Source organism: Phacochoerus africanus, chromosome X (genome assembly GCF_016906955.1).
Source record: "Phacochoerus africanus isolate WHEZ1 chromosome X, ROS_Pafr_v1, whole genome shotgun sequence".
Lineage (NCBI taxonomy): Eukaryota > Metazoa > Chordata > Mammalia > Artiodactyla > Suidae > Phacochoerus > Phacochoerus africanus.
In genome coordinates this window covers 60,777,221-60,796,237 of record NC_062560.1, presented here as the reverse complement: position 1 = coordinate 60,796,237, position 19,017 = coordinate 60,777,221, and the positions used below count along the sequence as shown (strand labels likewise).

Below are 19,017 nucleotides of genomic sequence, written 5' to 3'. Positions count from 1 at the left end.
CCCTGGGGCCACACCACTGCTTCTCAGATGAGCAAGGGAGGTGGGGGAAGCAGCAGCAAAAAAGGTGGTTTTGCCTATATCTCACACTTAAGGAGCTCTCTGCTTTAGCTTCAACTGGACCAAAAAGGTGAGGTTTCCTGGGCCATATCCCGGCAGAAAGAGGGCGCCAAACATAGTACGGGAGCCAGCAAGCCTAACAAGCCATCCAGTGGGCTATGTCCACCCCATGTGGTTGGAGTGGCCCCAAACATGCATTTGTTGCTGACCATCACTACTCAAACTTCTCTCCAAGGGAGTAAGCAGGCTAGCCTGATGTCTTCATCCTCCCCGCCCCATCAGCTCTTGGGGAATGTATTACTGTCTAATCTCTTCCAGGGTGTTAGATGCACCCTGCTTGCAGAGAACCCTAGAACCCAGCCATAGGCCTTTTCCATAAAACACTAGAACAACAATTCCTAAGGCACCAACACCTCCCTTCCAAACACCTCCTAGATTCTTACGCGGCACACAGGATCCAAATTTATGTGGGAACTCCGAGATCAGGTCATCGTTGACTCTGTCTTTCATTGGGCCCAGGATGATGACAGGCCTTGCATAGTGAACTGGAGAGAGAGAACGGAGACAGTCAGCAAGGGCCCCCACCAGATGGCCTGTCCTCCCTCCCCTTCTGCGTAGCACTGAAGCTCTGGAGCCACTGCTCAGATGGGGCAGTGCATCCTCAGCCATTCCCTGCCTTTTAACTACAAAGACATCAATGAGCCTTTAATTTGAGAATATCTAAGTCCAAGGAAAGTCTGAAATCAGAAGCATCTCTGTTTCCCAGATTTAGGAGAAATCTCTGCATGGGCACCAGCAGCCGAGCAAGGTTTTTCAGAGCAGCCACTGAAGGAAGGGACCAGGGCCTCTCTTTTAGCAGTGGCCACACCTACTGAAATCAACCTTTGCTATCCTTGTCAGTCTGTCCTATCTTTCAGAAAGCATCCCAGCAGCAAGCAAAGGTATAGTGAGGGATGCACATTGCATGGCCTTGCACCTTCTCTCTAATGCTAAGAAGCAGTAGAAAAGAAAGAAGCACCCGGGCTAGATGCCTTCCTACCCCCCACATTCTCCCCTCCACCACCACAGCCAACTACTGGGTTGGGTCCCATGACCACCAGACAAGCTTGAAGGCAAGACTCTCAGAAGGGGGCTTACTTTCTTGCCGTGTCACTGGCTCATATGACAAAATAGCATCCTCTTGTCCTTCTGCAACGACAACAATTAAAAAAGGGAGACATGTTAGCACCTAAAAATCTGTCTCCCTGTAGGTCCTTGTCTCCCTACAACGTTCATTTCACCTCCACCTCTGCCAGAAAACAGCCTTGTCAAGTGGTAATTGCTAACACCTCCCCCATGGGCCTGTCGGCTTCCCATTGGCAATAAAGCAGAAAAAGCCCTTCATCACCCCTGGGACAGGAGTCAGGAGTCCTCTCATTCAGTGAAATATAGCTGAGCAAAGACACAGGACCCAGAAGCCATGAAGCCTCCACCAAAAACCACCCCAATTTCTCAGAACTGTTCTTATAGTTACCAGTTAACTGCTCAGTTGCACTCTTGCTCTGGTAAGAATCACAGGGAAGCTTCAACTGGTTGAGATACACTGCCCGTGTCCCCTCACTTGCGGGCAAGGGAGTCAGGGCACTCATGCAGGTCCCCAAAGCTGCACCTAAAGTTTGCCCTTTTAACGGTCTACCTATGTCCCCTTAACTGGAAGAAGCATCCAGAAAGGGGAACCAAGGCTGGACTAAGGTCTCCAGTGCCTTTGAAGAACAGTGTGGAGCCCTTTCTCTCCCCTCAAGGCGGACCTCCATCTATCTCAGCAAGGATAAGCTCTTCCCAAAACAGTCACCAAAGAGACTTGGTGCTGGGCCCGAGGAGGTCCCCAAGTGGCTAACGGCAGTGCTGGGGAAGGCAGTGACATTTGTGTCAAGGCCCAGGATGCTTGTTCACAAGTTTCCTCTGAGCAGATCTTACCCCTGGGGAGATCTTACAGGGCCTCCAGCCATAACTCCTGAGAGGCCAGTGCTCCCAAAATTTGTGGGGTTTGAATTGTGGCTTCTCTGGCCTGGTCACAGGATCTCTGTAAAAAAACTAGGCAGTTACCTTGTCATTTAGCCCAGCTAAAAGGCAAGGATACCTAGCCTTAAGCTATAAGGTATTAGCCATCTGGAAAGGCAATTCAGGACAATAACCCACAGAGGCCATTTTTCTTTTGGTCTCTGAGCAAATCTGTAGCACCTAGAGCCCACAGCGCCATGGCAGAGATTTTCTCACCCTTCCCAGGGCCCAGGGATACTTTTAAGTGAGGTCCTGGCCAGAACTGCAGGGCTTACACTCTCCTTTAATCCACAGCCTAAACCCCATCCCATAAGGACAATATGGCCACAGCATTTCCTGGATCTCCAAGTGTACATGGCTAAAAGAAGCACTAGCCTCTAAACAGAAATGGAAGCTGTGTAACGCTGGAATGAGGATGGCTGGGACACACGGTGGAGCTACATGACATGGGGAAGAATGACACACACTTACTGGAACTGCTTTCGCTGTCACTGGTGTTGGATGTCACTCCCTCTGCAAGCCAACAAGAAAGAGACTCCGATTCAGAACACACTACTGAGAGGTCACACGCAGCACAAAACTCAAATGCTCCAGGAGCCAGACACTGGGCTGCTAACCAAGTCAGGCCACATGAGGCCTGCCACATCAGGCTACCAGCTGAGAGGCACAGCTCCAATCCTGAGGCCCTGGCCACCTTGCACTTGTCCCCAGGGCCTTCTCCTTCTGTCAAGGCCCTCCCTATAGACTACCAGCTTCCATTCTTTGGCAGCATCCTCTTCATCTGAATCAAAAGAACTGACCTGGATGGTTTCCAAATCCTATCCCCAAATGCACACCCCAAGGCTAACAAGAATAAAGAAAAGGCAGTGACAGTATCAGAGAGAAGCCCAGCATCCAGGCTGTTTGAATTTCCTCCCCAGACACAGCCCTCAAAGTACAGATTGTGCAGTGCTTTGGGACTAAAAGGCCAAGCACTGGGTTAGCTGAGCAGTCACCAAGGAATGATGCTTTGACCAGCAGCCCTCATGCCACCACTACATGGAAGGAGGGTTTGGCCTCAGTGGTTGGGGGGATGCTCCTTTCTCCACAAGAGGACAAGACACATCAAAACACAGGGACGACAAATGAAGAATACTCAGAAGACAAGACAGCCCTCCTGTCTCAGACTGTTGGGACCTGCCCACACCTGAGTAGGCAGAGCAGCCATATTCACAGGAGGCACGAAGCACATTTTGGCCCAAACAAAGCCCACTGTTCCCAAGATGACAGGCGAATGAGATGAAACGTGGACACAACAAACTATGGAGTGAGACACTGCTCGTTTCAGCCAGGATGACACTGTTCCAGACCGTGATATGCTGTGGCCCTCAGGAAGGACTGGCTGAGTCGCCACCCAGGCTAGTTCCTAAGCCATCCCTCAAGGAAGCTCCTTTATCCTCATGCCTTTATTACTTACGGAAGGAGAGTATGTGCTGACAAAACCCGCCTGACACGGCTGCATGGATGCACTTGTGTGCACAGGGGGGCAGCTAAGGCCCTGTCATCTAGGTCCTTTCGTTTTTCACCCTAGGATTAGTTTCCAGTTGGGAGAGGTTGGTCTTAGTTTTACCAAGCTAAAGCACTAGATATATATGGTCCATAAAACACTGCCGAGGCCCTCACCCCCTCAGAGATGCTCTGTAGAAAGCCAGCCCACAGGCATCTCCTGAGGCCCCTGGACCTGCTGGGACATCCAAGATGCATGTTCTATAAAGGGCTTCACGGGAGTTCCCGTTGTGGCGCAATGGTTAACGAATCCGACTAGGAACCATGAGGTTGCGGGTTCGATCCCTGCCCTTGCTCAGTGGGTTAACGATCCGGCGTTGCCGTAAGCTGTGGTGTAGGTTGCAGACGCGGCTCAGATCCCGTGTTGCTGTGGCTCCAGCGTAGGCTGGCAGCTACAGCTCCGATTGGACCCCTAGCCTGGGAACCTCCATATGCCTCAGGAGTGGCCCAAAGAAATAGCAAAAAAAATAAAATAAAATAAAAAAATAAAGGGCTTCGCAACACTCTTACCCCTATTTAGAGATACTGAAAGAGCTAATTCCTAAGCCCAATTCTTTAGTGCTTTGTCACTAGGAGAAGAATCCAACCAGCTGGCACCCCTGACCTCAACAATACGCTAGAGATGAACTGGGTTGTCCCCCTGGAGGAGCACTTCTTGCCCCCCTCACTTGTAGGGTGGAATGCCAAGATGGCTCCACACCAAGTCAAGGTATAAAAGAATAACACAGACATGAATGATAGGCTTTTATTAGGGTACCAGGGATCCAGAGCAAAAGCGTGACAATCAGAGCCAATTCTCTACTTCCTTCTGCTGTGATGTCAGTTCTCAGAAACACTGCCCTCCCCTCACCCTTCTCCCTCACCCATGTCCCCTATACCCCCAACCCCAGCATCTCCACTCACGCCAGAAATAATTAATGATATGTAAGTTTGACTTACTCAGGTTCTTTGCTCCATAATAATCGTCACTTAACCCAGGGAAGTCCTGATTTCACAGACAAGCAGGACAAGGAGGGAGGGAGGGAGGGATGAAGGGGAAGAGGGAGGAAGGGAAAGTATTTGGGAGACGAGAAAAATAGAGAAAAAAGACAAGGGGAAGGAAGAATACAGAGCCAGGTGAGCATCAGTGACAGAAGTATGAAATACTACAAAGACCTATTAACTATAGTGAGGTTAAGAACTTTTCTACAGAAGGAACATCTCAGGTCAGATATGATACCCAGACTTCATGCTGCCTAATTTGCTGCTAGAAGGCCTTAGAGTGGATGACCTTTTTGAGGTGACAGGCTGACAGGAGAGACAGGTGACTTACCAAGGCTTGGAGCACCTGCTTTGACTAAATTTGTAGTTATAGAGCCCAGGTCTCTGTTTTGCCCCTGAAATTACCATTTCCCTCTGAGGGTGCATGAAAGAGCAAATATTTATGTATGGCAGAAAGGCAGGCAGAATTATCATCATCCCAAGGAGCTTTCCCCCAATACTGACTCATTCCATCCAAACTCCTCAGGGAAAGCTAAATGTAGTCTGAGGTGTGCCTTCCAGGCTGACCTGAGCTGTGTAGACCATATGGGATGAGCTCAGCTTCTGAAGGATAAGCACTAGGCAGTTTCAGCTCTTACCCAGCAGCCAATACCCTCCCCCATTTACCTGGGTCACCCAACAGTGAACCCCAATCCCCTAGGCTGGGCTCAGCGTGGAGGTTCTGGAACTCATCCGGTGAACTCTGGTGACCTCACCTCAGGCCTCTGTGTCAGACCACCTCCTCTCATGCACGAGCAGAACCAATTGCACCTAGATCTTCGTACTGAGCCACCCAGGCCTATGAGCCTTACCCTCCACCTGGATGAGAGCACCCGTGTAATCCACTAGAGTCCAATGACCTACATATCCCATAACCATGAAACATGTTGGCCTAGAAAAAGGATCTATTTTCTACCAGAACTAGTCAGTCTCCTGCCATACCAAAAGCTCAGGACCCCAAGACCCCCCTCCTTGTGAGGCAGAAGAGGAGAGGTTTACAATTTACCATGAACCACATGAGAAATATTTCAGAAGCCTGACCTGCTGTTTAAGGTTAGGGTGACAACAGCTCATTTCTGAGGCATATGGTAGGATAAGACTCTATTTCTCAGGACTGAAAGTTCATTTAGACCAGCTTTACGGCCTTTTCTGTCCAACCAGCTTTGTGTTTCTCAATAAACTTTCATTTGGACAATGTTGAGTAATCCCCTTTCCGTGTCAATTCCTTTAAGCGAGAAGGATTTTATTTTGAAAGCTGGCTCTGTAATCACTCTGGGAACACAATGAGTCTCTTAGAGCTGTGTGAGTATCTCATGTACATATGTACCTGTGTGTAATTCAGGAAGTAGGCCTGACTCCAGGTGTCCATGGAAAAAAAGGCTCTTCTGACATAGATGAGCAAAGATAAGGTAAAGAAAACACAAGAGGAAGAAACCAGGAGAGCAACACTGAGTCCTTAGAGCTGGTTTTCTTGAAAAAAACCATTTTTCTAAACCAAACACTGTGGCTGATAACCACTTATCACCACCATAGCAGAGCTCTCAGCCTGGCACTCCTAACACCAGTGCCAGGGACTTCCTGTTGGCCAGCTAAGTTCTACCTCAGAGCCTCCAATATTCTTTCGGAGTGAGGAGCTGGAGAAAAAAGACCCAATGTTTCCCTATACAGACCAATTTCTACCCTGACTCTGCAAATAAGCAGACACACACACACACACACACACACACACAGATGGGGACACATACACACACACTCTTTCTCAATCTTCAGTGCAAATGAGGAAGAGAGGGCATGGCTGTGAATGATCTGCTCTCGGTTCCCTGCTGCTACTTACGTTCCTGTACGCTGCTCTCCTGGGCCATGTTTTCTTTGCTCTTGTAAAATGGAAACTTTCGAGAGAGGCGGAAACTCTTTTTACGTTTCGTTTTGATCGACTGTGAAAGAACATGAAGATGGAGGGGAAGGACAGAAGAAAAAAAAAGAACAATGGATTTTAAAGCATGCAAGAAAAACTAAAATGGAGACAATGGTGAGCTAAATAAAAGACCATCTCTCACAAATGGAGTCTATGAGATTAAATGAAAGTTGATGTAAGAGGAAAATTATGTTTACAGGAAAATGTAGGGATGTTAGAGGTGTCTACCTAATCCAGACTCACAACACTCACTGGTACTTCCTAAAGGACAAAGGTCTCTGTAGCTTCCTGGACACATGCCCTAAGGTGCCACTGATATACACAGAGTCATCTACTCCGTGTCTCTCTTCCCTCTACTGCTCCGGAAGTTCTTTGGCCTGTGAAGCTCACAGAAGAAAAGGGGTGAATGGAGAGAGCCCTCCTGCCTTGTTTGGTCTGAAGGGTGGTCAGAGTTCTGGGCCTTCCTGGCTGGATGATGAATCCAGACTCTGTTCAGGGTCCCCACAGCTCCGAAAGGGTCTACAGCCAGGGAGAGAACCATATGTGGTTTCATGTGCCCCAAGTAAGTCAGCCTTCCAGACAGTCCAACTCCAACACATCTTCAAGAGCCAGTTACCCAGGGGGGAGGAGTATATACTGGCTGCAGAGTTTAGGTGCCCTCTCTCTGCTTTCTGAAAAGCAGTCAGTATTCTGATAGAACAGAGCCAGCTCCCTGAAAAAGAGATATTCTTTTATGCTCCCCAATTCTCTTATCCACCAGACAGACTCCGAGCTTCTTACTCCTCTTCACATATTGGCTGACTTCCTTGGGGATCCCCACTTACCCTGTTAGACTCAATCATCCCCGTCCTGGCATGAAACTTCACGGTTTTCAATCGAGCCCTTTCTTTCTTTTCCACCCTGTTTTGGAGTCAGAAAGAAGTCCTGTTACGACCAGTACATGGTCTCAGCAGTGGGATGCAGTGGGCACAGCAGCCTTCTTAGGCTCACTGAATCGTAACCATGTCCTGAGCACCAACTCTCTACCAAAAAGGAGTAATAAAGCACATCCACTGCTCTCAAGCAACTTATAGTAAAATCGGTAAAAAAAAAAAAAAAAAAAAAAAAAAGAAGAAAGAAAAAAAAATCAATACCAGGAAGAGGGCAAGGAAAGCCTCTCTCACAAGTCATGACAACTCACCTCTTCTTACTGGGGATCACACCAATTTGCTCGCTTTCTCCATGTGGGGTCACCAGTCTTGCCTGCCACCACTCATCATCAGAGGCATTAATGACATGTAGAATGTCACCATAAGAGAAGCTGAGCCCCTGGCTTGGTAGGCAGCTGTCCCGAGTCCGGTCATAATCAAACAGGGCCCTGGAAACAGAATGAAAGATGAAGTGGTCATCTCAACACTAAATGGATGGAAAGGCCAACCCAAACAGTCAGCACAGACCCAGCAGAATAGAAGGAATTCTGCAGGAGACTGCATCTTCTTTCATTTCTGACATTGTAAATATGTGGCCCGTTCTCAAAGAAACATCCCATTTTCCCAACAAGGGGCATAAGGGGAAAAATCTTTCATGAGTCCCCTCTCCCCATGGCTTCTGGACACAAAGTCGAAGTCCTCTCCCTCACCCACATCCTAGGGAAACAAGTTAGCTCTGCCAATGGGTTTTCTCAGCTTACAACAAATCTTCAAAAAGTAGTTGAAGATAGGACATGAAAATGTTAGCTACAATCCCAAACAACGTGTGGTAAATGCTACAGAAACACAAAAAAGAAAGGGCTCTGCATCCTGGGGCAGCCACAGAAATAGCTAAGGCTGATGTTGACCCATATAACGATAAAGTTGAAGGGTTCCCCTACAAAGAAGTCTCCTAGTTCAGTCTCTCTCTCTGTTTCATATACAGAAGCTAGAGGTGGAAGAATAATTTGCCCGAGGTCACACACTGAACTAACCTGGGACAGAACCCATGTCCTCTGACAAGATGTGCAGAGTAAAGATTAAAGGTGGAAGAAGGTAGGAAAAGGTGGCAAGAGCTATAACATCTAAACTTACGAAAAAGAAGACCAGTTTGGCTGCAGCTGGGAGTCAGGGAAAATGAGGTTGGAAATAAAGGTCTGGGCCCAATTTTGGAAGGCCTTGAATAGACTCCTGAAGATTTTAAAGAAAGTGACATATCAGAGTTCCTATGCGGCACAGTGGTTTAAGGATCCAGCATTGTCACTACAGTGGCTTGGGTTGCTACTGTGGCAAGGGTTCGATCCCTAGCGGGGAACTTCTATATGCTGCATGTGTGGGGGTGGGAGTGTGAAAGAACCTTAGGAACATTAATCTGACCTCATACATAATGAGGTAGTGGGGGAAGAGGGTGTATTTGAAGGCAAATTTAAATCAAAGCTACAAGCTCATTTTCAGGATGTACTGCTGCTGACTTCACCTCTGGTGAAGGTGGTACTTGACATCAGAGCTTCCTGCTCCAGGGAACAAACTCACTTACATTAAAGTGTCTACTTTTCTCATCCACTGGATCTCTCCTCATAAGGAGTCACCATAAATGGGTGATTTCAGTGAGAAGTTTGTATTTTTCTACTTGCATCCTAGGCTCTGTCTTCACATTCTGTTAACACCTATGCACACACAACCAGCAGATTTCCCAGAACTAGTTCCAAGACTTAGCCTTCTATTTGCAAAGTAAAAAATACTATCCCCCCCCATAGGCAGGCCAGCCCAAATGAAATACGGAAGGTGGTAAAATTGTGGAGAGTGACATACTCATCTACTTTTTAAACTTCTTACATCAGAATCCTTAAGAAATCAGTGCCAGATTATTTTAAAATGAAAATAGCCAAACTGACCAAAAACAAAAAACAAAAACAACCTTTATCTCCCTCAATTTACACACCCAAAGCAGTAAGGAGACCGAGGTCAGCAGATTAAGGAGACACTCCATCCTCAAGATTCTTTCTGGACTTTGTGTGACAGAATCAAATCTGAATGCATTTGCACTGTGTGTGTTCAAAAGTGAGTGTCCTAAAGCAAGGAAGGTATTCTCTCAGAGGTTCCTACAAAGACATGCATGGAAAAGACCTTATCCTAAGTGACACTGAGAAACACTAAATGTCATTATGGATTTCAAAGATTAAAACAAATGTAGTAAGGAAAAGAGCTTGGACTCAGCACAAATTAGTTTGGGGAGGGAAGGAAGGAAGATGTTTAAATGAGTTAAGAGAGATTAGGATGAGGTTACAGAAGATGACAAGGGAGAGTTTACTGGTTATAAGTTGAAAACAGAACATGGACAATCCAATATATATTTTACCACCTCACAGAACCATATGGACCTTTGGCAACAGCAATAAGAAGCTGAAATAAGAGTTCCCATCGTGGCTCAGTGGTTAACCAATCCAACTAGGAATCATGAGGTTGCGGGTTCAATCCCTGCCCTTGCTCAGTGGGTTAACAATCTGGCGTTGCCGTGAGCTGTGGTGTGGGTCACGGATGCGGCTCGGATCCCTCGTTGCTGTGGCTCTGGTGTAGGCCGGTGGCTACAGCTCCGACTAGACCCCTAGCCTGGGAACCTCCACATGCCATGAGTACGGCCCTAGAAAAAGACCAAAAAAAAGAAGCTGAAATACAGTAAATGAACTATACTTCAATATAAAATTTTAAAAAAATAAAATTATGTTGCAAAAAATAAGAAAGAAAATAACATGGAGTACATATTATAAAGTTGATGTAAACATGTTTTCTGAATGAAGGAATATAATTATTGGTAATTTATTAAACATTTGAGATATAAATAAAACTAATGCCAGTTTACTTCCAAGATGAATTTCAGATACCTTACAATATTAAAACACATAACATGAACAAAGTGGAAACAAAATAAATGCCAGTCCAAGGCAATAAGAATGTCAGTAGTTCCCACTGCATGAAGGAATGGAACTGTTTGGTTTGTTTTTTAACCACAAGCATGTGCTCCTGTTAAGTCATTTTAAAAAGGAACTGCTTTGAAATATTTTAGCTGTTTCTTTTTCTTCTCTAACATATTTCTAAACAACTGTTTCTTCTTGCTCTTTCTTGTTTTTGTTTTTACAATTTACATATTATGTCTTGGTTTTCTATAGCACTCACTCATCCTTTCTCTCCAGCCTTTCCAATTTAGCTACATCGCATTTTGGGGTTAGACAATATTTAATTTTACATCATTACACAAGTAGTGTCCATTGATGACTACTCTTCCCTTCCTATAAATTTTTCTATTGCTTGTTTCCAGGTGGTGCCTAATTTCCATTTGAGTATATTCTACATCCCTATCATTTTGTAGCCCCATTATTCAACATACAGTGGGCTATTTAGATTTACTATTTCTTTTTTGTTACTGTTAAAATATCTGATTCCCACTGTGGTGCAACGGGATCTACAGTGTTTCTGCAGCACCAGGAGGTAGGTTTGTTTGATCCCTGGCCCAGCACCATGGGTTAAAGGATCTGGCATTGCTGCAGGTACCAGTAAGTTGCAACCTTGGCTCATATCTGACCCCTGGCCCAGGAATTCCATATGCCGTAGGGCAGCCAAAAAAAGAAAAAGAAAATCGAAAGTAGTTCCTTTGTGTAACTAGAAAAGAGGCAAATAGGCAAGGGATGAAAAATTTTTGCATATGCTATTGTAATATTTGAGATTTTAAACTATCTACATGCATTAATTTCATTAGAAATTAAAATAATATAAGCTCATTATAGAATATTTGAAAAACATAAAGCCTAAAGAAAGAAAAAGTTTAATGTTAACTTAGAAATAACTCTTTAGGAGTTCCCATTGTGGCTCAGCAGTAAGGAACAAGTAGTATCTATGAGAAAGTGGGTTTGATCCCTGGACTCACTCAGTGGGTTAAGCATCCGGCATTCCTGTGAGCTACAGTGTAGGCCACAGACACAGCTTGGATCCCACATTGCCGTGGCTGTGGCAAAGGCCAGCAGCTGCAGCTCCAACTCAACCCCTAGACTGGGAACTTTCATATGCTGTGGGTATGGCCCTAAAAAAGAAAAAAAAAAGTAACTCTTCATAATCTTACGGTATTGTATATCATCACATAATAAATACACGAACCAAAAAAATATATATTTCTAAGAGTTCTCTGGTGGCATAGTAGCTTAAGGATTTGGCGTTGTCACTGTAGCAGCTTGGGTCACTTCTGTGGCGCAGGTTCAATCCCTGGCCTGGGAACTTCCACATGCCTAGGGCGTGGCCAAGAATAAATAAATAAATATTTCTAAACATGGTGTGTATACAATTTTTCAACCTTAGTTGTCACCTGAAATTATATCATTAATATTTCCCGTCATTAGCTATTCTTCCAAACTAATATTTTTAATGATGACATGATAGTCATCATTAATTAAGCAAATATTTATCAGCATCTAATATGACCAGGTACTTAAAAAAAAAAGAAGTGGAGAAGTTGATATACCAGGCACCTGATTTGAGTCATTTACTTCAGATGAAGAACATGTTTGGCCCTAAGTTCCCTGGCAAACAAGGCAAAAAAGGTAATTTCCCAATAAAATGTGGTACCCATGACCACCTGCATTCTGTCTGATGAATTTGTGAATGAGCAATACTGAATACAAGAATAAACGGTGCTTTTTTTAAACTACAATTTTGTTAAAGACATAGCATAATATTTGAATTTGAAATTCTGAACTATGACATCATTCTCAGTTGAGAATGTAAAAGGTGAATTAACAAGAATTTCCTATTCTATCAATTGGAACTGCAAAAGAGAACAGAGTTTTTGCAGAACATTGAAGCCTCAAAGGTCATTTCATCCCACTTGCTAGCTAATAAAGGAAATTCCTTCAATATTCTCTAAGTTTCTTTCCAGTGCAAGGCACTTAATGAGTCTGAGTCTTTCCTAGGTCTTCTCTACCAGGCTAAACATTCCTAATTCCTTTAACAGTCCTTCCATTGTCATAATCTTGATTTGTTCTCCAAATCCATGATGTGGATTTTCACTTTGTCTCTCTTCCTGCTGAAATTGTTTGACTATGAGTTGGAGAACTTCCTCAAAGATGATGAAAACCAATCCCAGAGACATACACGGCCTCATCTAGAGTTGTAAGATCTAAGTCACAGTCACATTAGAAAAAAAAAAAAAAAACTGTCCTCTTGACTATGTCTGGAAAACACCTTTCTTCCATTATTTAAATACTCACTGGGTCTATTTTGGGGCCCTGTGTTTGATAGATGGGAGATACAGAAGCAAAAATCAATCTTCACCTTGTGTGGAGTGTGCTCTCTGACAGAGTTTGTTATAGTGAGAGGCACAAGGGCAGGACAAACCAAGGCCTGAAAGCTTTCAGAGGGTCCATGGGTCATATCTATCTTGGGAAATCTTTGAGGAGATGTTGACATTTGAATTGGACCTAAGTGAAGGTTCAGGATTTCAAAAGATAAGAGATGGAGAGAGGCTAGAGGGAAGAGTATGAACAGAGACTTGAAGGAAGGGGCCCAGGGTGTGTGCCAGGGTCAGCAGGACCCACATCTAGCAGAGCCGCAGGGCACTTGGGGGAGAAGCAGACTGGGGCCTGCATGGGGACAGCCTCGAGTCCAGCTAAGGAGTCTGGCATTCATTTAGGTGGCCTTGTGTGACAGAATACATTGCCCCGGCTTTTTAAAAAAACCATTACCAGGCTAAATTTTCATGTGGAAAGTAATCCAATAAAAGAGAACAGGCCCAAGTAGTAAAAAGAAACCATTTTTCAAATGACATATATTTCATGTAATCAGAAAAACTGTGTAAATCAATTAATTGATTTTGAAAAAATACTGACTACCTACATATCTTTAAGAAGCCATCTAGCACTAACAGTCTCTCTTAGGAACAGCCTGTAAACCTAAGGATGTGACAGGGATTGGCATCTAGTTACAAATGGCTCAGGTCAGGCTTTGTAAGAGGATCAAAGAGCACTTTTCTCTACAACATGGATATATCCTCCTGTCTATCCCTTTTTATCTTTTGGGCAAGCACTAGGGAAAAGTCAAGGGAGTAACGTACCACCACCTTCTAAATGAGACTGAACCACTGTACCATAACCAAAATCCTACACATGCAGTGCCCAGATAATATACCACCAACCTTTTCAACCTCTGATTCAAATCACAAGTGAGCAGGGGGAAAAAAAATACATATTTGTCTCAGGACACCTAAAGACCATAATTAACCACTCTGTCACCCTGGTGCCACCTCATGTGTGTGAGCTTATTGACAGGATGATATATTGGGAGACTAGGACCCTCAGAAACACCTTATCCTTCCTGGGTCTAATTAAAGATTTTCATGGAGGCCTCCAAGTTAAGGACTTGCCAGGTCAGAGGGAGACAAAGCTTATGTCAGGAGAGAACAAAGCTTATGGAAAGATTACCATCTACCCATAGCCTAAGATCACAGTGAGTGGTCTACATAAAAGATTACTTTTTAACCCTGAATATGTCCCTCCTTGGTTATGGCTATGCGCCTCTGTGAAGCAAGGGAGAGCCAGATCTTGGTTTTCCCACAACTTCTCAAACATCATGGCCAGGCGAGAAAATACTGATTTATCTTAAGAGCAGGGTAAAGAACACATGAAAAGATAAAAACTGAAAGTAGGGGGAGCTGTCTTGTGGCTCAGTAGCTTAATGACGTGGTCACTGCAGCAGCTTGGGTGACTGCTGTGGCAGGGGTTCAATTCCAGGCCCAGGAACTTCCAAATGCCACAAGTGTGGCCCCCCTCCCCCCCAAAAAAAAACAGAAAGTGGGCAATGAAGCCATCTTCTGGAGCCGAGTTATACCAGCATGAAAAGCAGATGTTTACTTCCCAGTGTCTGCAGGTTGGAGTTCCCAAGATAAGCTTCAGCATGGTAGCTTTAAATGCCACTGCCTGTCTTTCCTAAAGAGAAAGAGTTGCCAAAGGTTTGGAAAGATATGCTGCTTAAGTGGTGACCTTTCAAACAGTATCCCCTAAGAGCTGTCTACAGGATGATGGGGAGTAACACGTGCTCCAGGGGACTTTACCTAATTTTCCTTTCAGCTGGGACCTCACCGCTAAAGGGGAAAACAGAAATATAAACAGAAATATAATCAGCTCTAAGTAGACAGATTACTAGGCCAAAATTTCTGCACTTCAGGTCCTAAATTTTAAAGCCTGGGTCTGAAAGATCCAGAAAAATCATAAGCACCTGGCCCAGCCACCCTGGTGTCTTAGCGAACAGGTATGCAAAGAAAATGGCAACTACCAAGGAAACTTGTCAGGCAGGTTTCTCACAGCAAAGTAAAACACTTCAGCACTACAGCCTCAATGGCAAGTAGATGCTTCCTTGCATTCACCTAGTAGCATGCCCACCTCTCTCACGGCTCTGGCCATCTGTCTGGCCTGGAAGTCTCTGCCTGTCCCCTCATGCCCTCAGCAGCTCCTCTGAGGCCCAACCCAAGTCCCACCCTTCTCTGTGACCCTGGACACTCCAAACTGCCTTCTTCCAAATGTATTTAGCAGTAACCTTTCTTTGTATTTTCTGTTTATTTAACTCTTGCAGTTTTTTAATCTTTCATATTATATCCCTTTGGGAGAAGCCTTTTGAGGACTGAGGTCATGAATGATGCTTGCAAATGGCGAGACCAGGCTGGGAAAGGGGGCACAGAACACCCTCCCAGTCACTATCCCTCAGAGAGTTCCTCCACTATACTTCTCTCCAATACCAGTTTGGGTGTAAAACATCACTTTCTTCCTCTGGTCAGTGTTATGGGCTGAATGTTTGTGTGACCCCTTTCACAAATTCATATATTGAAGCCCTAACCTCCAATGTGATGGTAATTGGAGGCAGGGCCTTTGGGAGGTAATTAGGTTTAAATGAGGTCATTGGTGCCTTTATGAGAAGAGGAAGAGACAGGAGAGACCTCTCTTCGCTCTTCAGAGCACACCCAGGAAAGACCGCTTGAGGACAGAGCAAGAAGATGGCCATCTACAAGCCAGAAGTGGGGGGCACTCACCAGAACCTGAGTTTGCCAACACCTAGGACTCAAACTTTCCAGCCTCCATAACTGTGAGAAATAAATTCTGCTGTTCAAGCCACCCAGCCTATAAGCCTACGGTATTTTCTTATAGTAGCCCAAGCTGCCTGAGACATAAAGTACTACATTAAGGGTACATAATACTTAAAAATTGAACAGCTCCTCCCATTCTTGGTCCATACAAAGCATGCACAGAGAGCTATAAAGTGGCAGTCATTCATCAGCCCTGGACCTTAGTGCAAAAGTTAAAATTTCTAGCAGCTTCTGAAGAGCAACTCAAAAGCCCAAACTTGAGTACTCAGGGAGACACAAGCTGGATCATCACAAGAGGAAAGAGTGCAGCTGGCAGCAAGTCAGGACTCCTTGGCACATCTTGAAGAAGGGAACATGGAGAGCAGGCCTTAGAGAGCAAGTATAAAGTTAGGACATTCACAGAATCACAATTTGTGAATGTTCAGGGTTTACAGCACCTGTTGGATTAGCTGAGGGGATTAAGAGCACAGGTCCAAGACTGACATTTGGGGTCTATGATCTAGCAACAGGCAGTTCCAGAATCACTGATACAGGAGACTGTCCTACCCTCTGGTAACCCTGAACACTATATAAACTGTTCTTGCCTGTTTGTTTTTTTTTTTTTTTTGGCCGCATCCATGACATATGGAAATTCCCAGGCCAGGGATCAAATCTGAGCCACAGCTGCAACTTATGCCATAGCTGCAGCAATGCCAGATCCTTAACCCACTGTGCCAGGCTGGGGATCAAACCCTCACCTTAGCAGCAACCAGAGCCGCCACAGAGACAATGCCAGGTCCTTAACTCACCGTGCCAGAGCAGGAACTCTCATGTCATTGCTTTTAAGATGTATATTATCATCACTTCCAAATTCTGTCAGATAGTGAAGCCTGCCAATATCATCTTGTTGGCATCTTAATCCACTATTGAAACATTAATTAGGAAGACAAAGTTGGGCTCCCCCAAGCACCACGCTGGGCTAAAGCCAGGGTAGCTGTACAATTAATATCTGCTTATTAGCAAGGAGTATCTTCCAGCCTTCTGCAATGACCAGGCCAATATTTCTGACATTGTTTCTTGAATCAGGCCTACAGATGGGGCATGATTTCCTTCCTAGAGTGGCAAGAAGCCTGGGATGGCAGATAGCCAGCCAGAAAGCCAGGAATCCCAAAATGTCTGATGCTGTCCTGTGGCTTCAAAGAATGCAGCCAGGCTAGCCAGAACAGATTTTCAAAAGCTATTTCTACAAATGTACTATCAAGCCTCTTAGTAACCTTTGGAGGATAAGGTCTTTTGTTCATTCATTCAATAAACAAGTGTAGAACTTGGAGGTCTCTGAAACTCTAAACTATCTTTTGTGTTTTTACTACCTTCACATCACATCAGAATGGCCTGAATTAAATATCTAGCCAACCTGACCCTGAGCAAAATGCTCAAGAGAGGTATATTTCTGTGGATTTTTCCAGTGTGAAAGGCAAATTAATAAGCAGAGCAAAGGCCCTAGACTTGGCAGAAAGAGGGGCTCTGTTCATCCTGATTATACTATTTAAGAGGCATTTCTAGTATGGTGAAGGGTGGTGAAGGGTGGGGAAGGCCTTTCCATTAAGTCACTAGTGATTTTAAAACCAAACACTGTTTCGTTTTCCAAACACTGTTATCTTTCTTTCTCCTTCCTGCTCCCAGCTCCACAAATCCGATCTCCCCTGTGGTTAGTGCAGCTGCAGTTCCCTAGGGCTTCACCTGCTATAGCCTCAGTGCAGCTGCCAGAGGGTGTTATTTGCTTCAAAATAGCTTTGCAACCCCATGCATACCAGAAGATAGAGACAGAGGGGAAGGGAAGAAACACATCAGAAGGGGAAACAACAGTGAACAGAACTCACAGAAAAGGGATCCTTCACATTAACCACCGGCTGTGCAGTATCTTGTGGTAAGCTGCTAGAGGGCAGGAACCACATCTAATGCTTCCTTGAATCCACCCCACAACCATGCCCAAATTCACAGGCCTGTGCCTTACTGCTTTCCATGTAGCAGGAGCTAAAGTATATTGTTCAGTTGTTCAAGTGAAACAGAAATAAATGTCTATTGTGATAAACAAGTAGTTATTTCTAAGAATTCTGAGTGCTTATTAAAAACATACATTTCCCAACCAGCTGAATCCAAATCCATAGAAGAGGAGCCTGGGAATATGTATTTTTCTAGCACACCAGCTGATTCTTATTAGCAAGTTTGAGAAATGCTGAAGGAACCATACTCTGGTCAGAATAACCAGGTTCAGGAGTTCCCATTGTGGCTCAGCAGAAATGAATCTGACTAGTATCCATAAAGATGCAGTGTTTGATCCCTGGCCTCAGAGGGTTAAGGATCCAGTTCTGCCATAAGCTGTGGTGTAGGTCGCAGATGTGGCTCAGATCTGGCATTGCTGTGGCTATGGCGTAGGCCTGCAGCTACAGCTCCAATTCAATCCCTAGCCTGGGAATCTCCACATGCTGCCGGTGGAGTCCTAAAAAAAAAAAAAAAAAAAAAAGAAGAATAACCAGGTTCAAATTCAAGTCTTGGAATTTCTTAGCTGTCTAACTGGAGTTTCAGTTTTCTCTCCTAAAAAATGAGAACAGTGTGTACTTTGTAGCATTGTTTAAAAGATTTTAAAAGCAATTTATTTATTTTTTTAGGGCTGCACCCGTGGCATATGGAGGATCCCAGGCTAGGGGCCAAATTGGAGCTATAGCTGCTGGCCTACACCACAGCCACGCCAGATATGAGCTGCGTCTACAACCTACACCACAGCTCACGGCAACTTGGGATCCTTAACCCACTGAGCAAGGCCAGGGGTTGAACCCACATCCTCATGGATACTAGTCAGATTTGTTTCCACTGAGCCACAACGGGAACTCCTTAAAATCAATTTAAAAAGATAACAAAGGTACTAATACAGAGCACGTGTTCCCTAAATATTCCCTTTCATCCTGAAGACTCTGGGAACTACTGAAAGCCTCTGAAGAGATCTTTTGCTTCAGCTCACTCTGTGATACCCAAATGGTTGCCCAGCCTCTTCTATAATACCTCCAGTGACAAAAGATCAAATTTACCGTCTCCAGAAGGAGTTCAATTCCATTTTCAGACACTTTCTAATCATTAGCTCCTTCCTCCTTGTGTTGAACCTCGGGTGACAGAATAAATTTAATCCCCCTTTTCACATGATAGAGTGATGCAATTAATTTAGATTAGGAAAGTAAGAGTAGGTATGGAGGGGGTCCATTTGGAACACACTGTTTGTTTGAGGCACTGAGAGGGCAGCTCCAGGCCCATGTCCAGCAAGTGGCTGATATGTTGGTCTGGAGCTCAATAAAGCGATCAGGGATATTATCTACACAATGACAGGGTTTGAGGCTGTGAAA

The 19,017-nt window shown here is 44.7% G+C and overlaps 1 protein-coding gene across 7 annotated transcripts in view; it reads right to left on the bottom strand.

Moving 5' to 3' along the window:
• Window positions 1–19,017, bottom strand: part of DLG3 (discs large MAGUK scaffold protein 3) — a 53,395-nt gene that overhangs the window by 4,432 nt on the left and 29,946 nt on the right. For 5 of the 7 annotated variants that reach the window (XM_047764950.1, XM_047764953.1, XM_047764954.1 and 2 more), the window contains 6 exons: window positions 7,758–7,934; window positions 7,402–7,477; window positions 6,497–6,596; window positions 2,569–2,610; window positions 1,195–1,245; window positions 501–602 (listed from right to left, as the gene is read on the bottom strand). In XM_047764950.1, coding sequence (XP_047620906.1) covers window positions 501–602; window positions 1,195–1,245; window positions 2,569–2,610; window positions 6,497–6,596; window positions 7,402–7,477; window positions 7,758–7,934 — 548 coding nt within the window. The remainder of the gene's footprint in view (window positions 1–500; window positions 603–1,194; window positions 1,246–2,568; window positions 2,611–6,496; window positions 6,597–7,401; window positions 7,478–7,757; window positions 7,935–19,017) is intronic. The other 2 variants (XM_047764952.1, XM_047764951.1) reach the window with 2 other exon arrangements.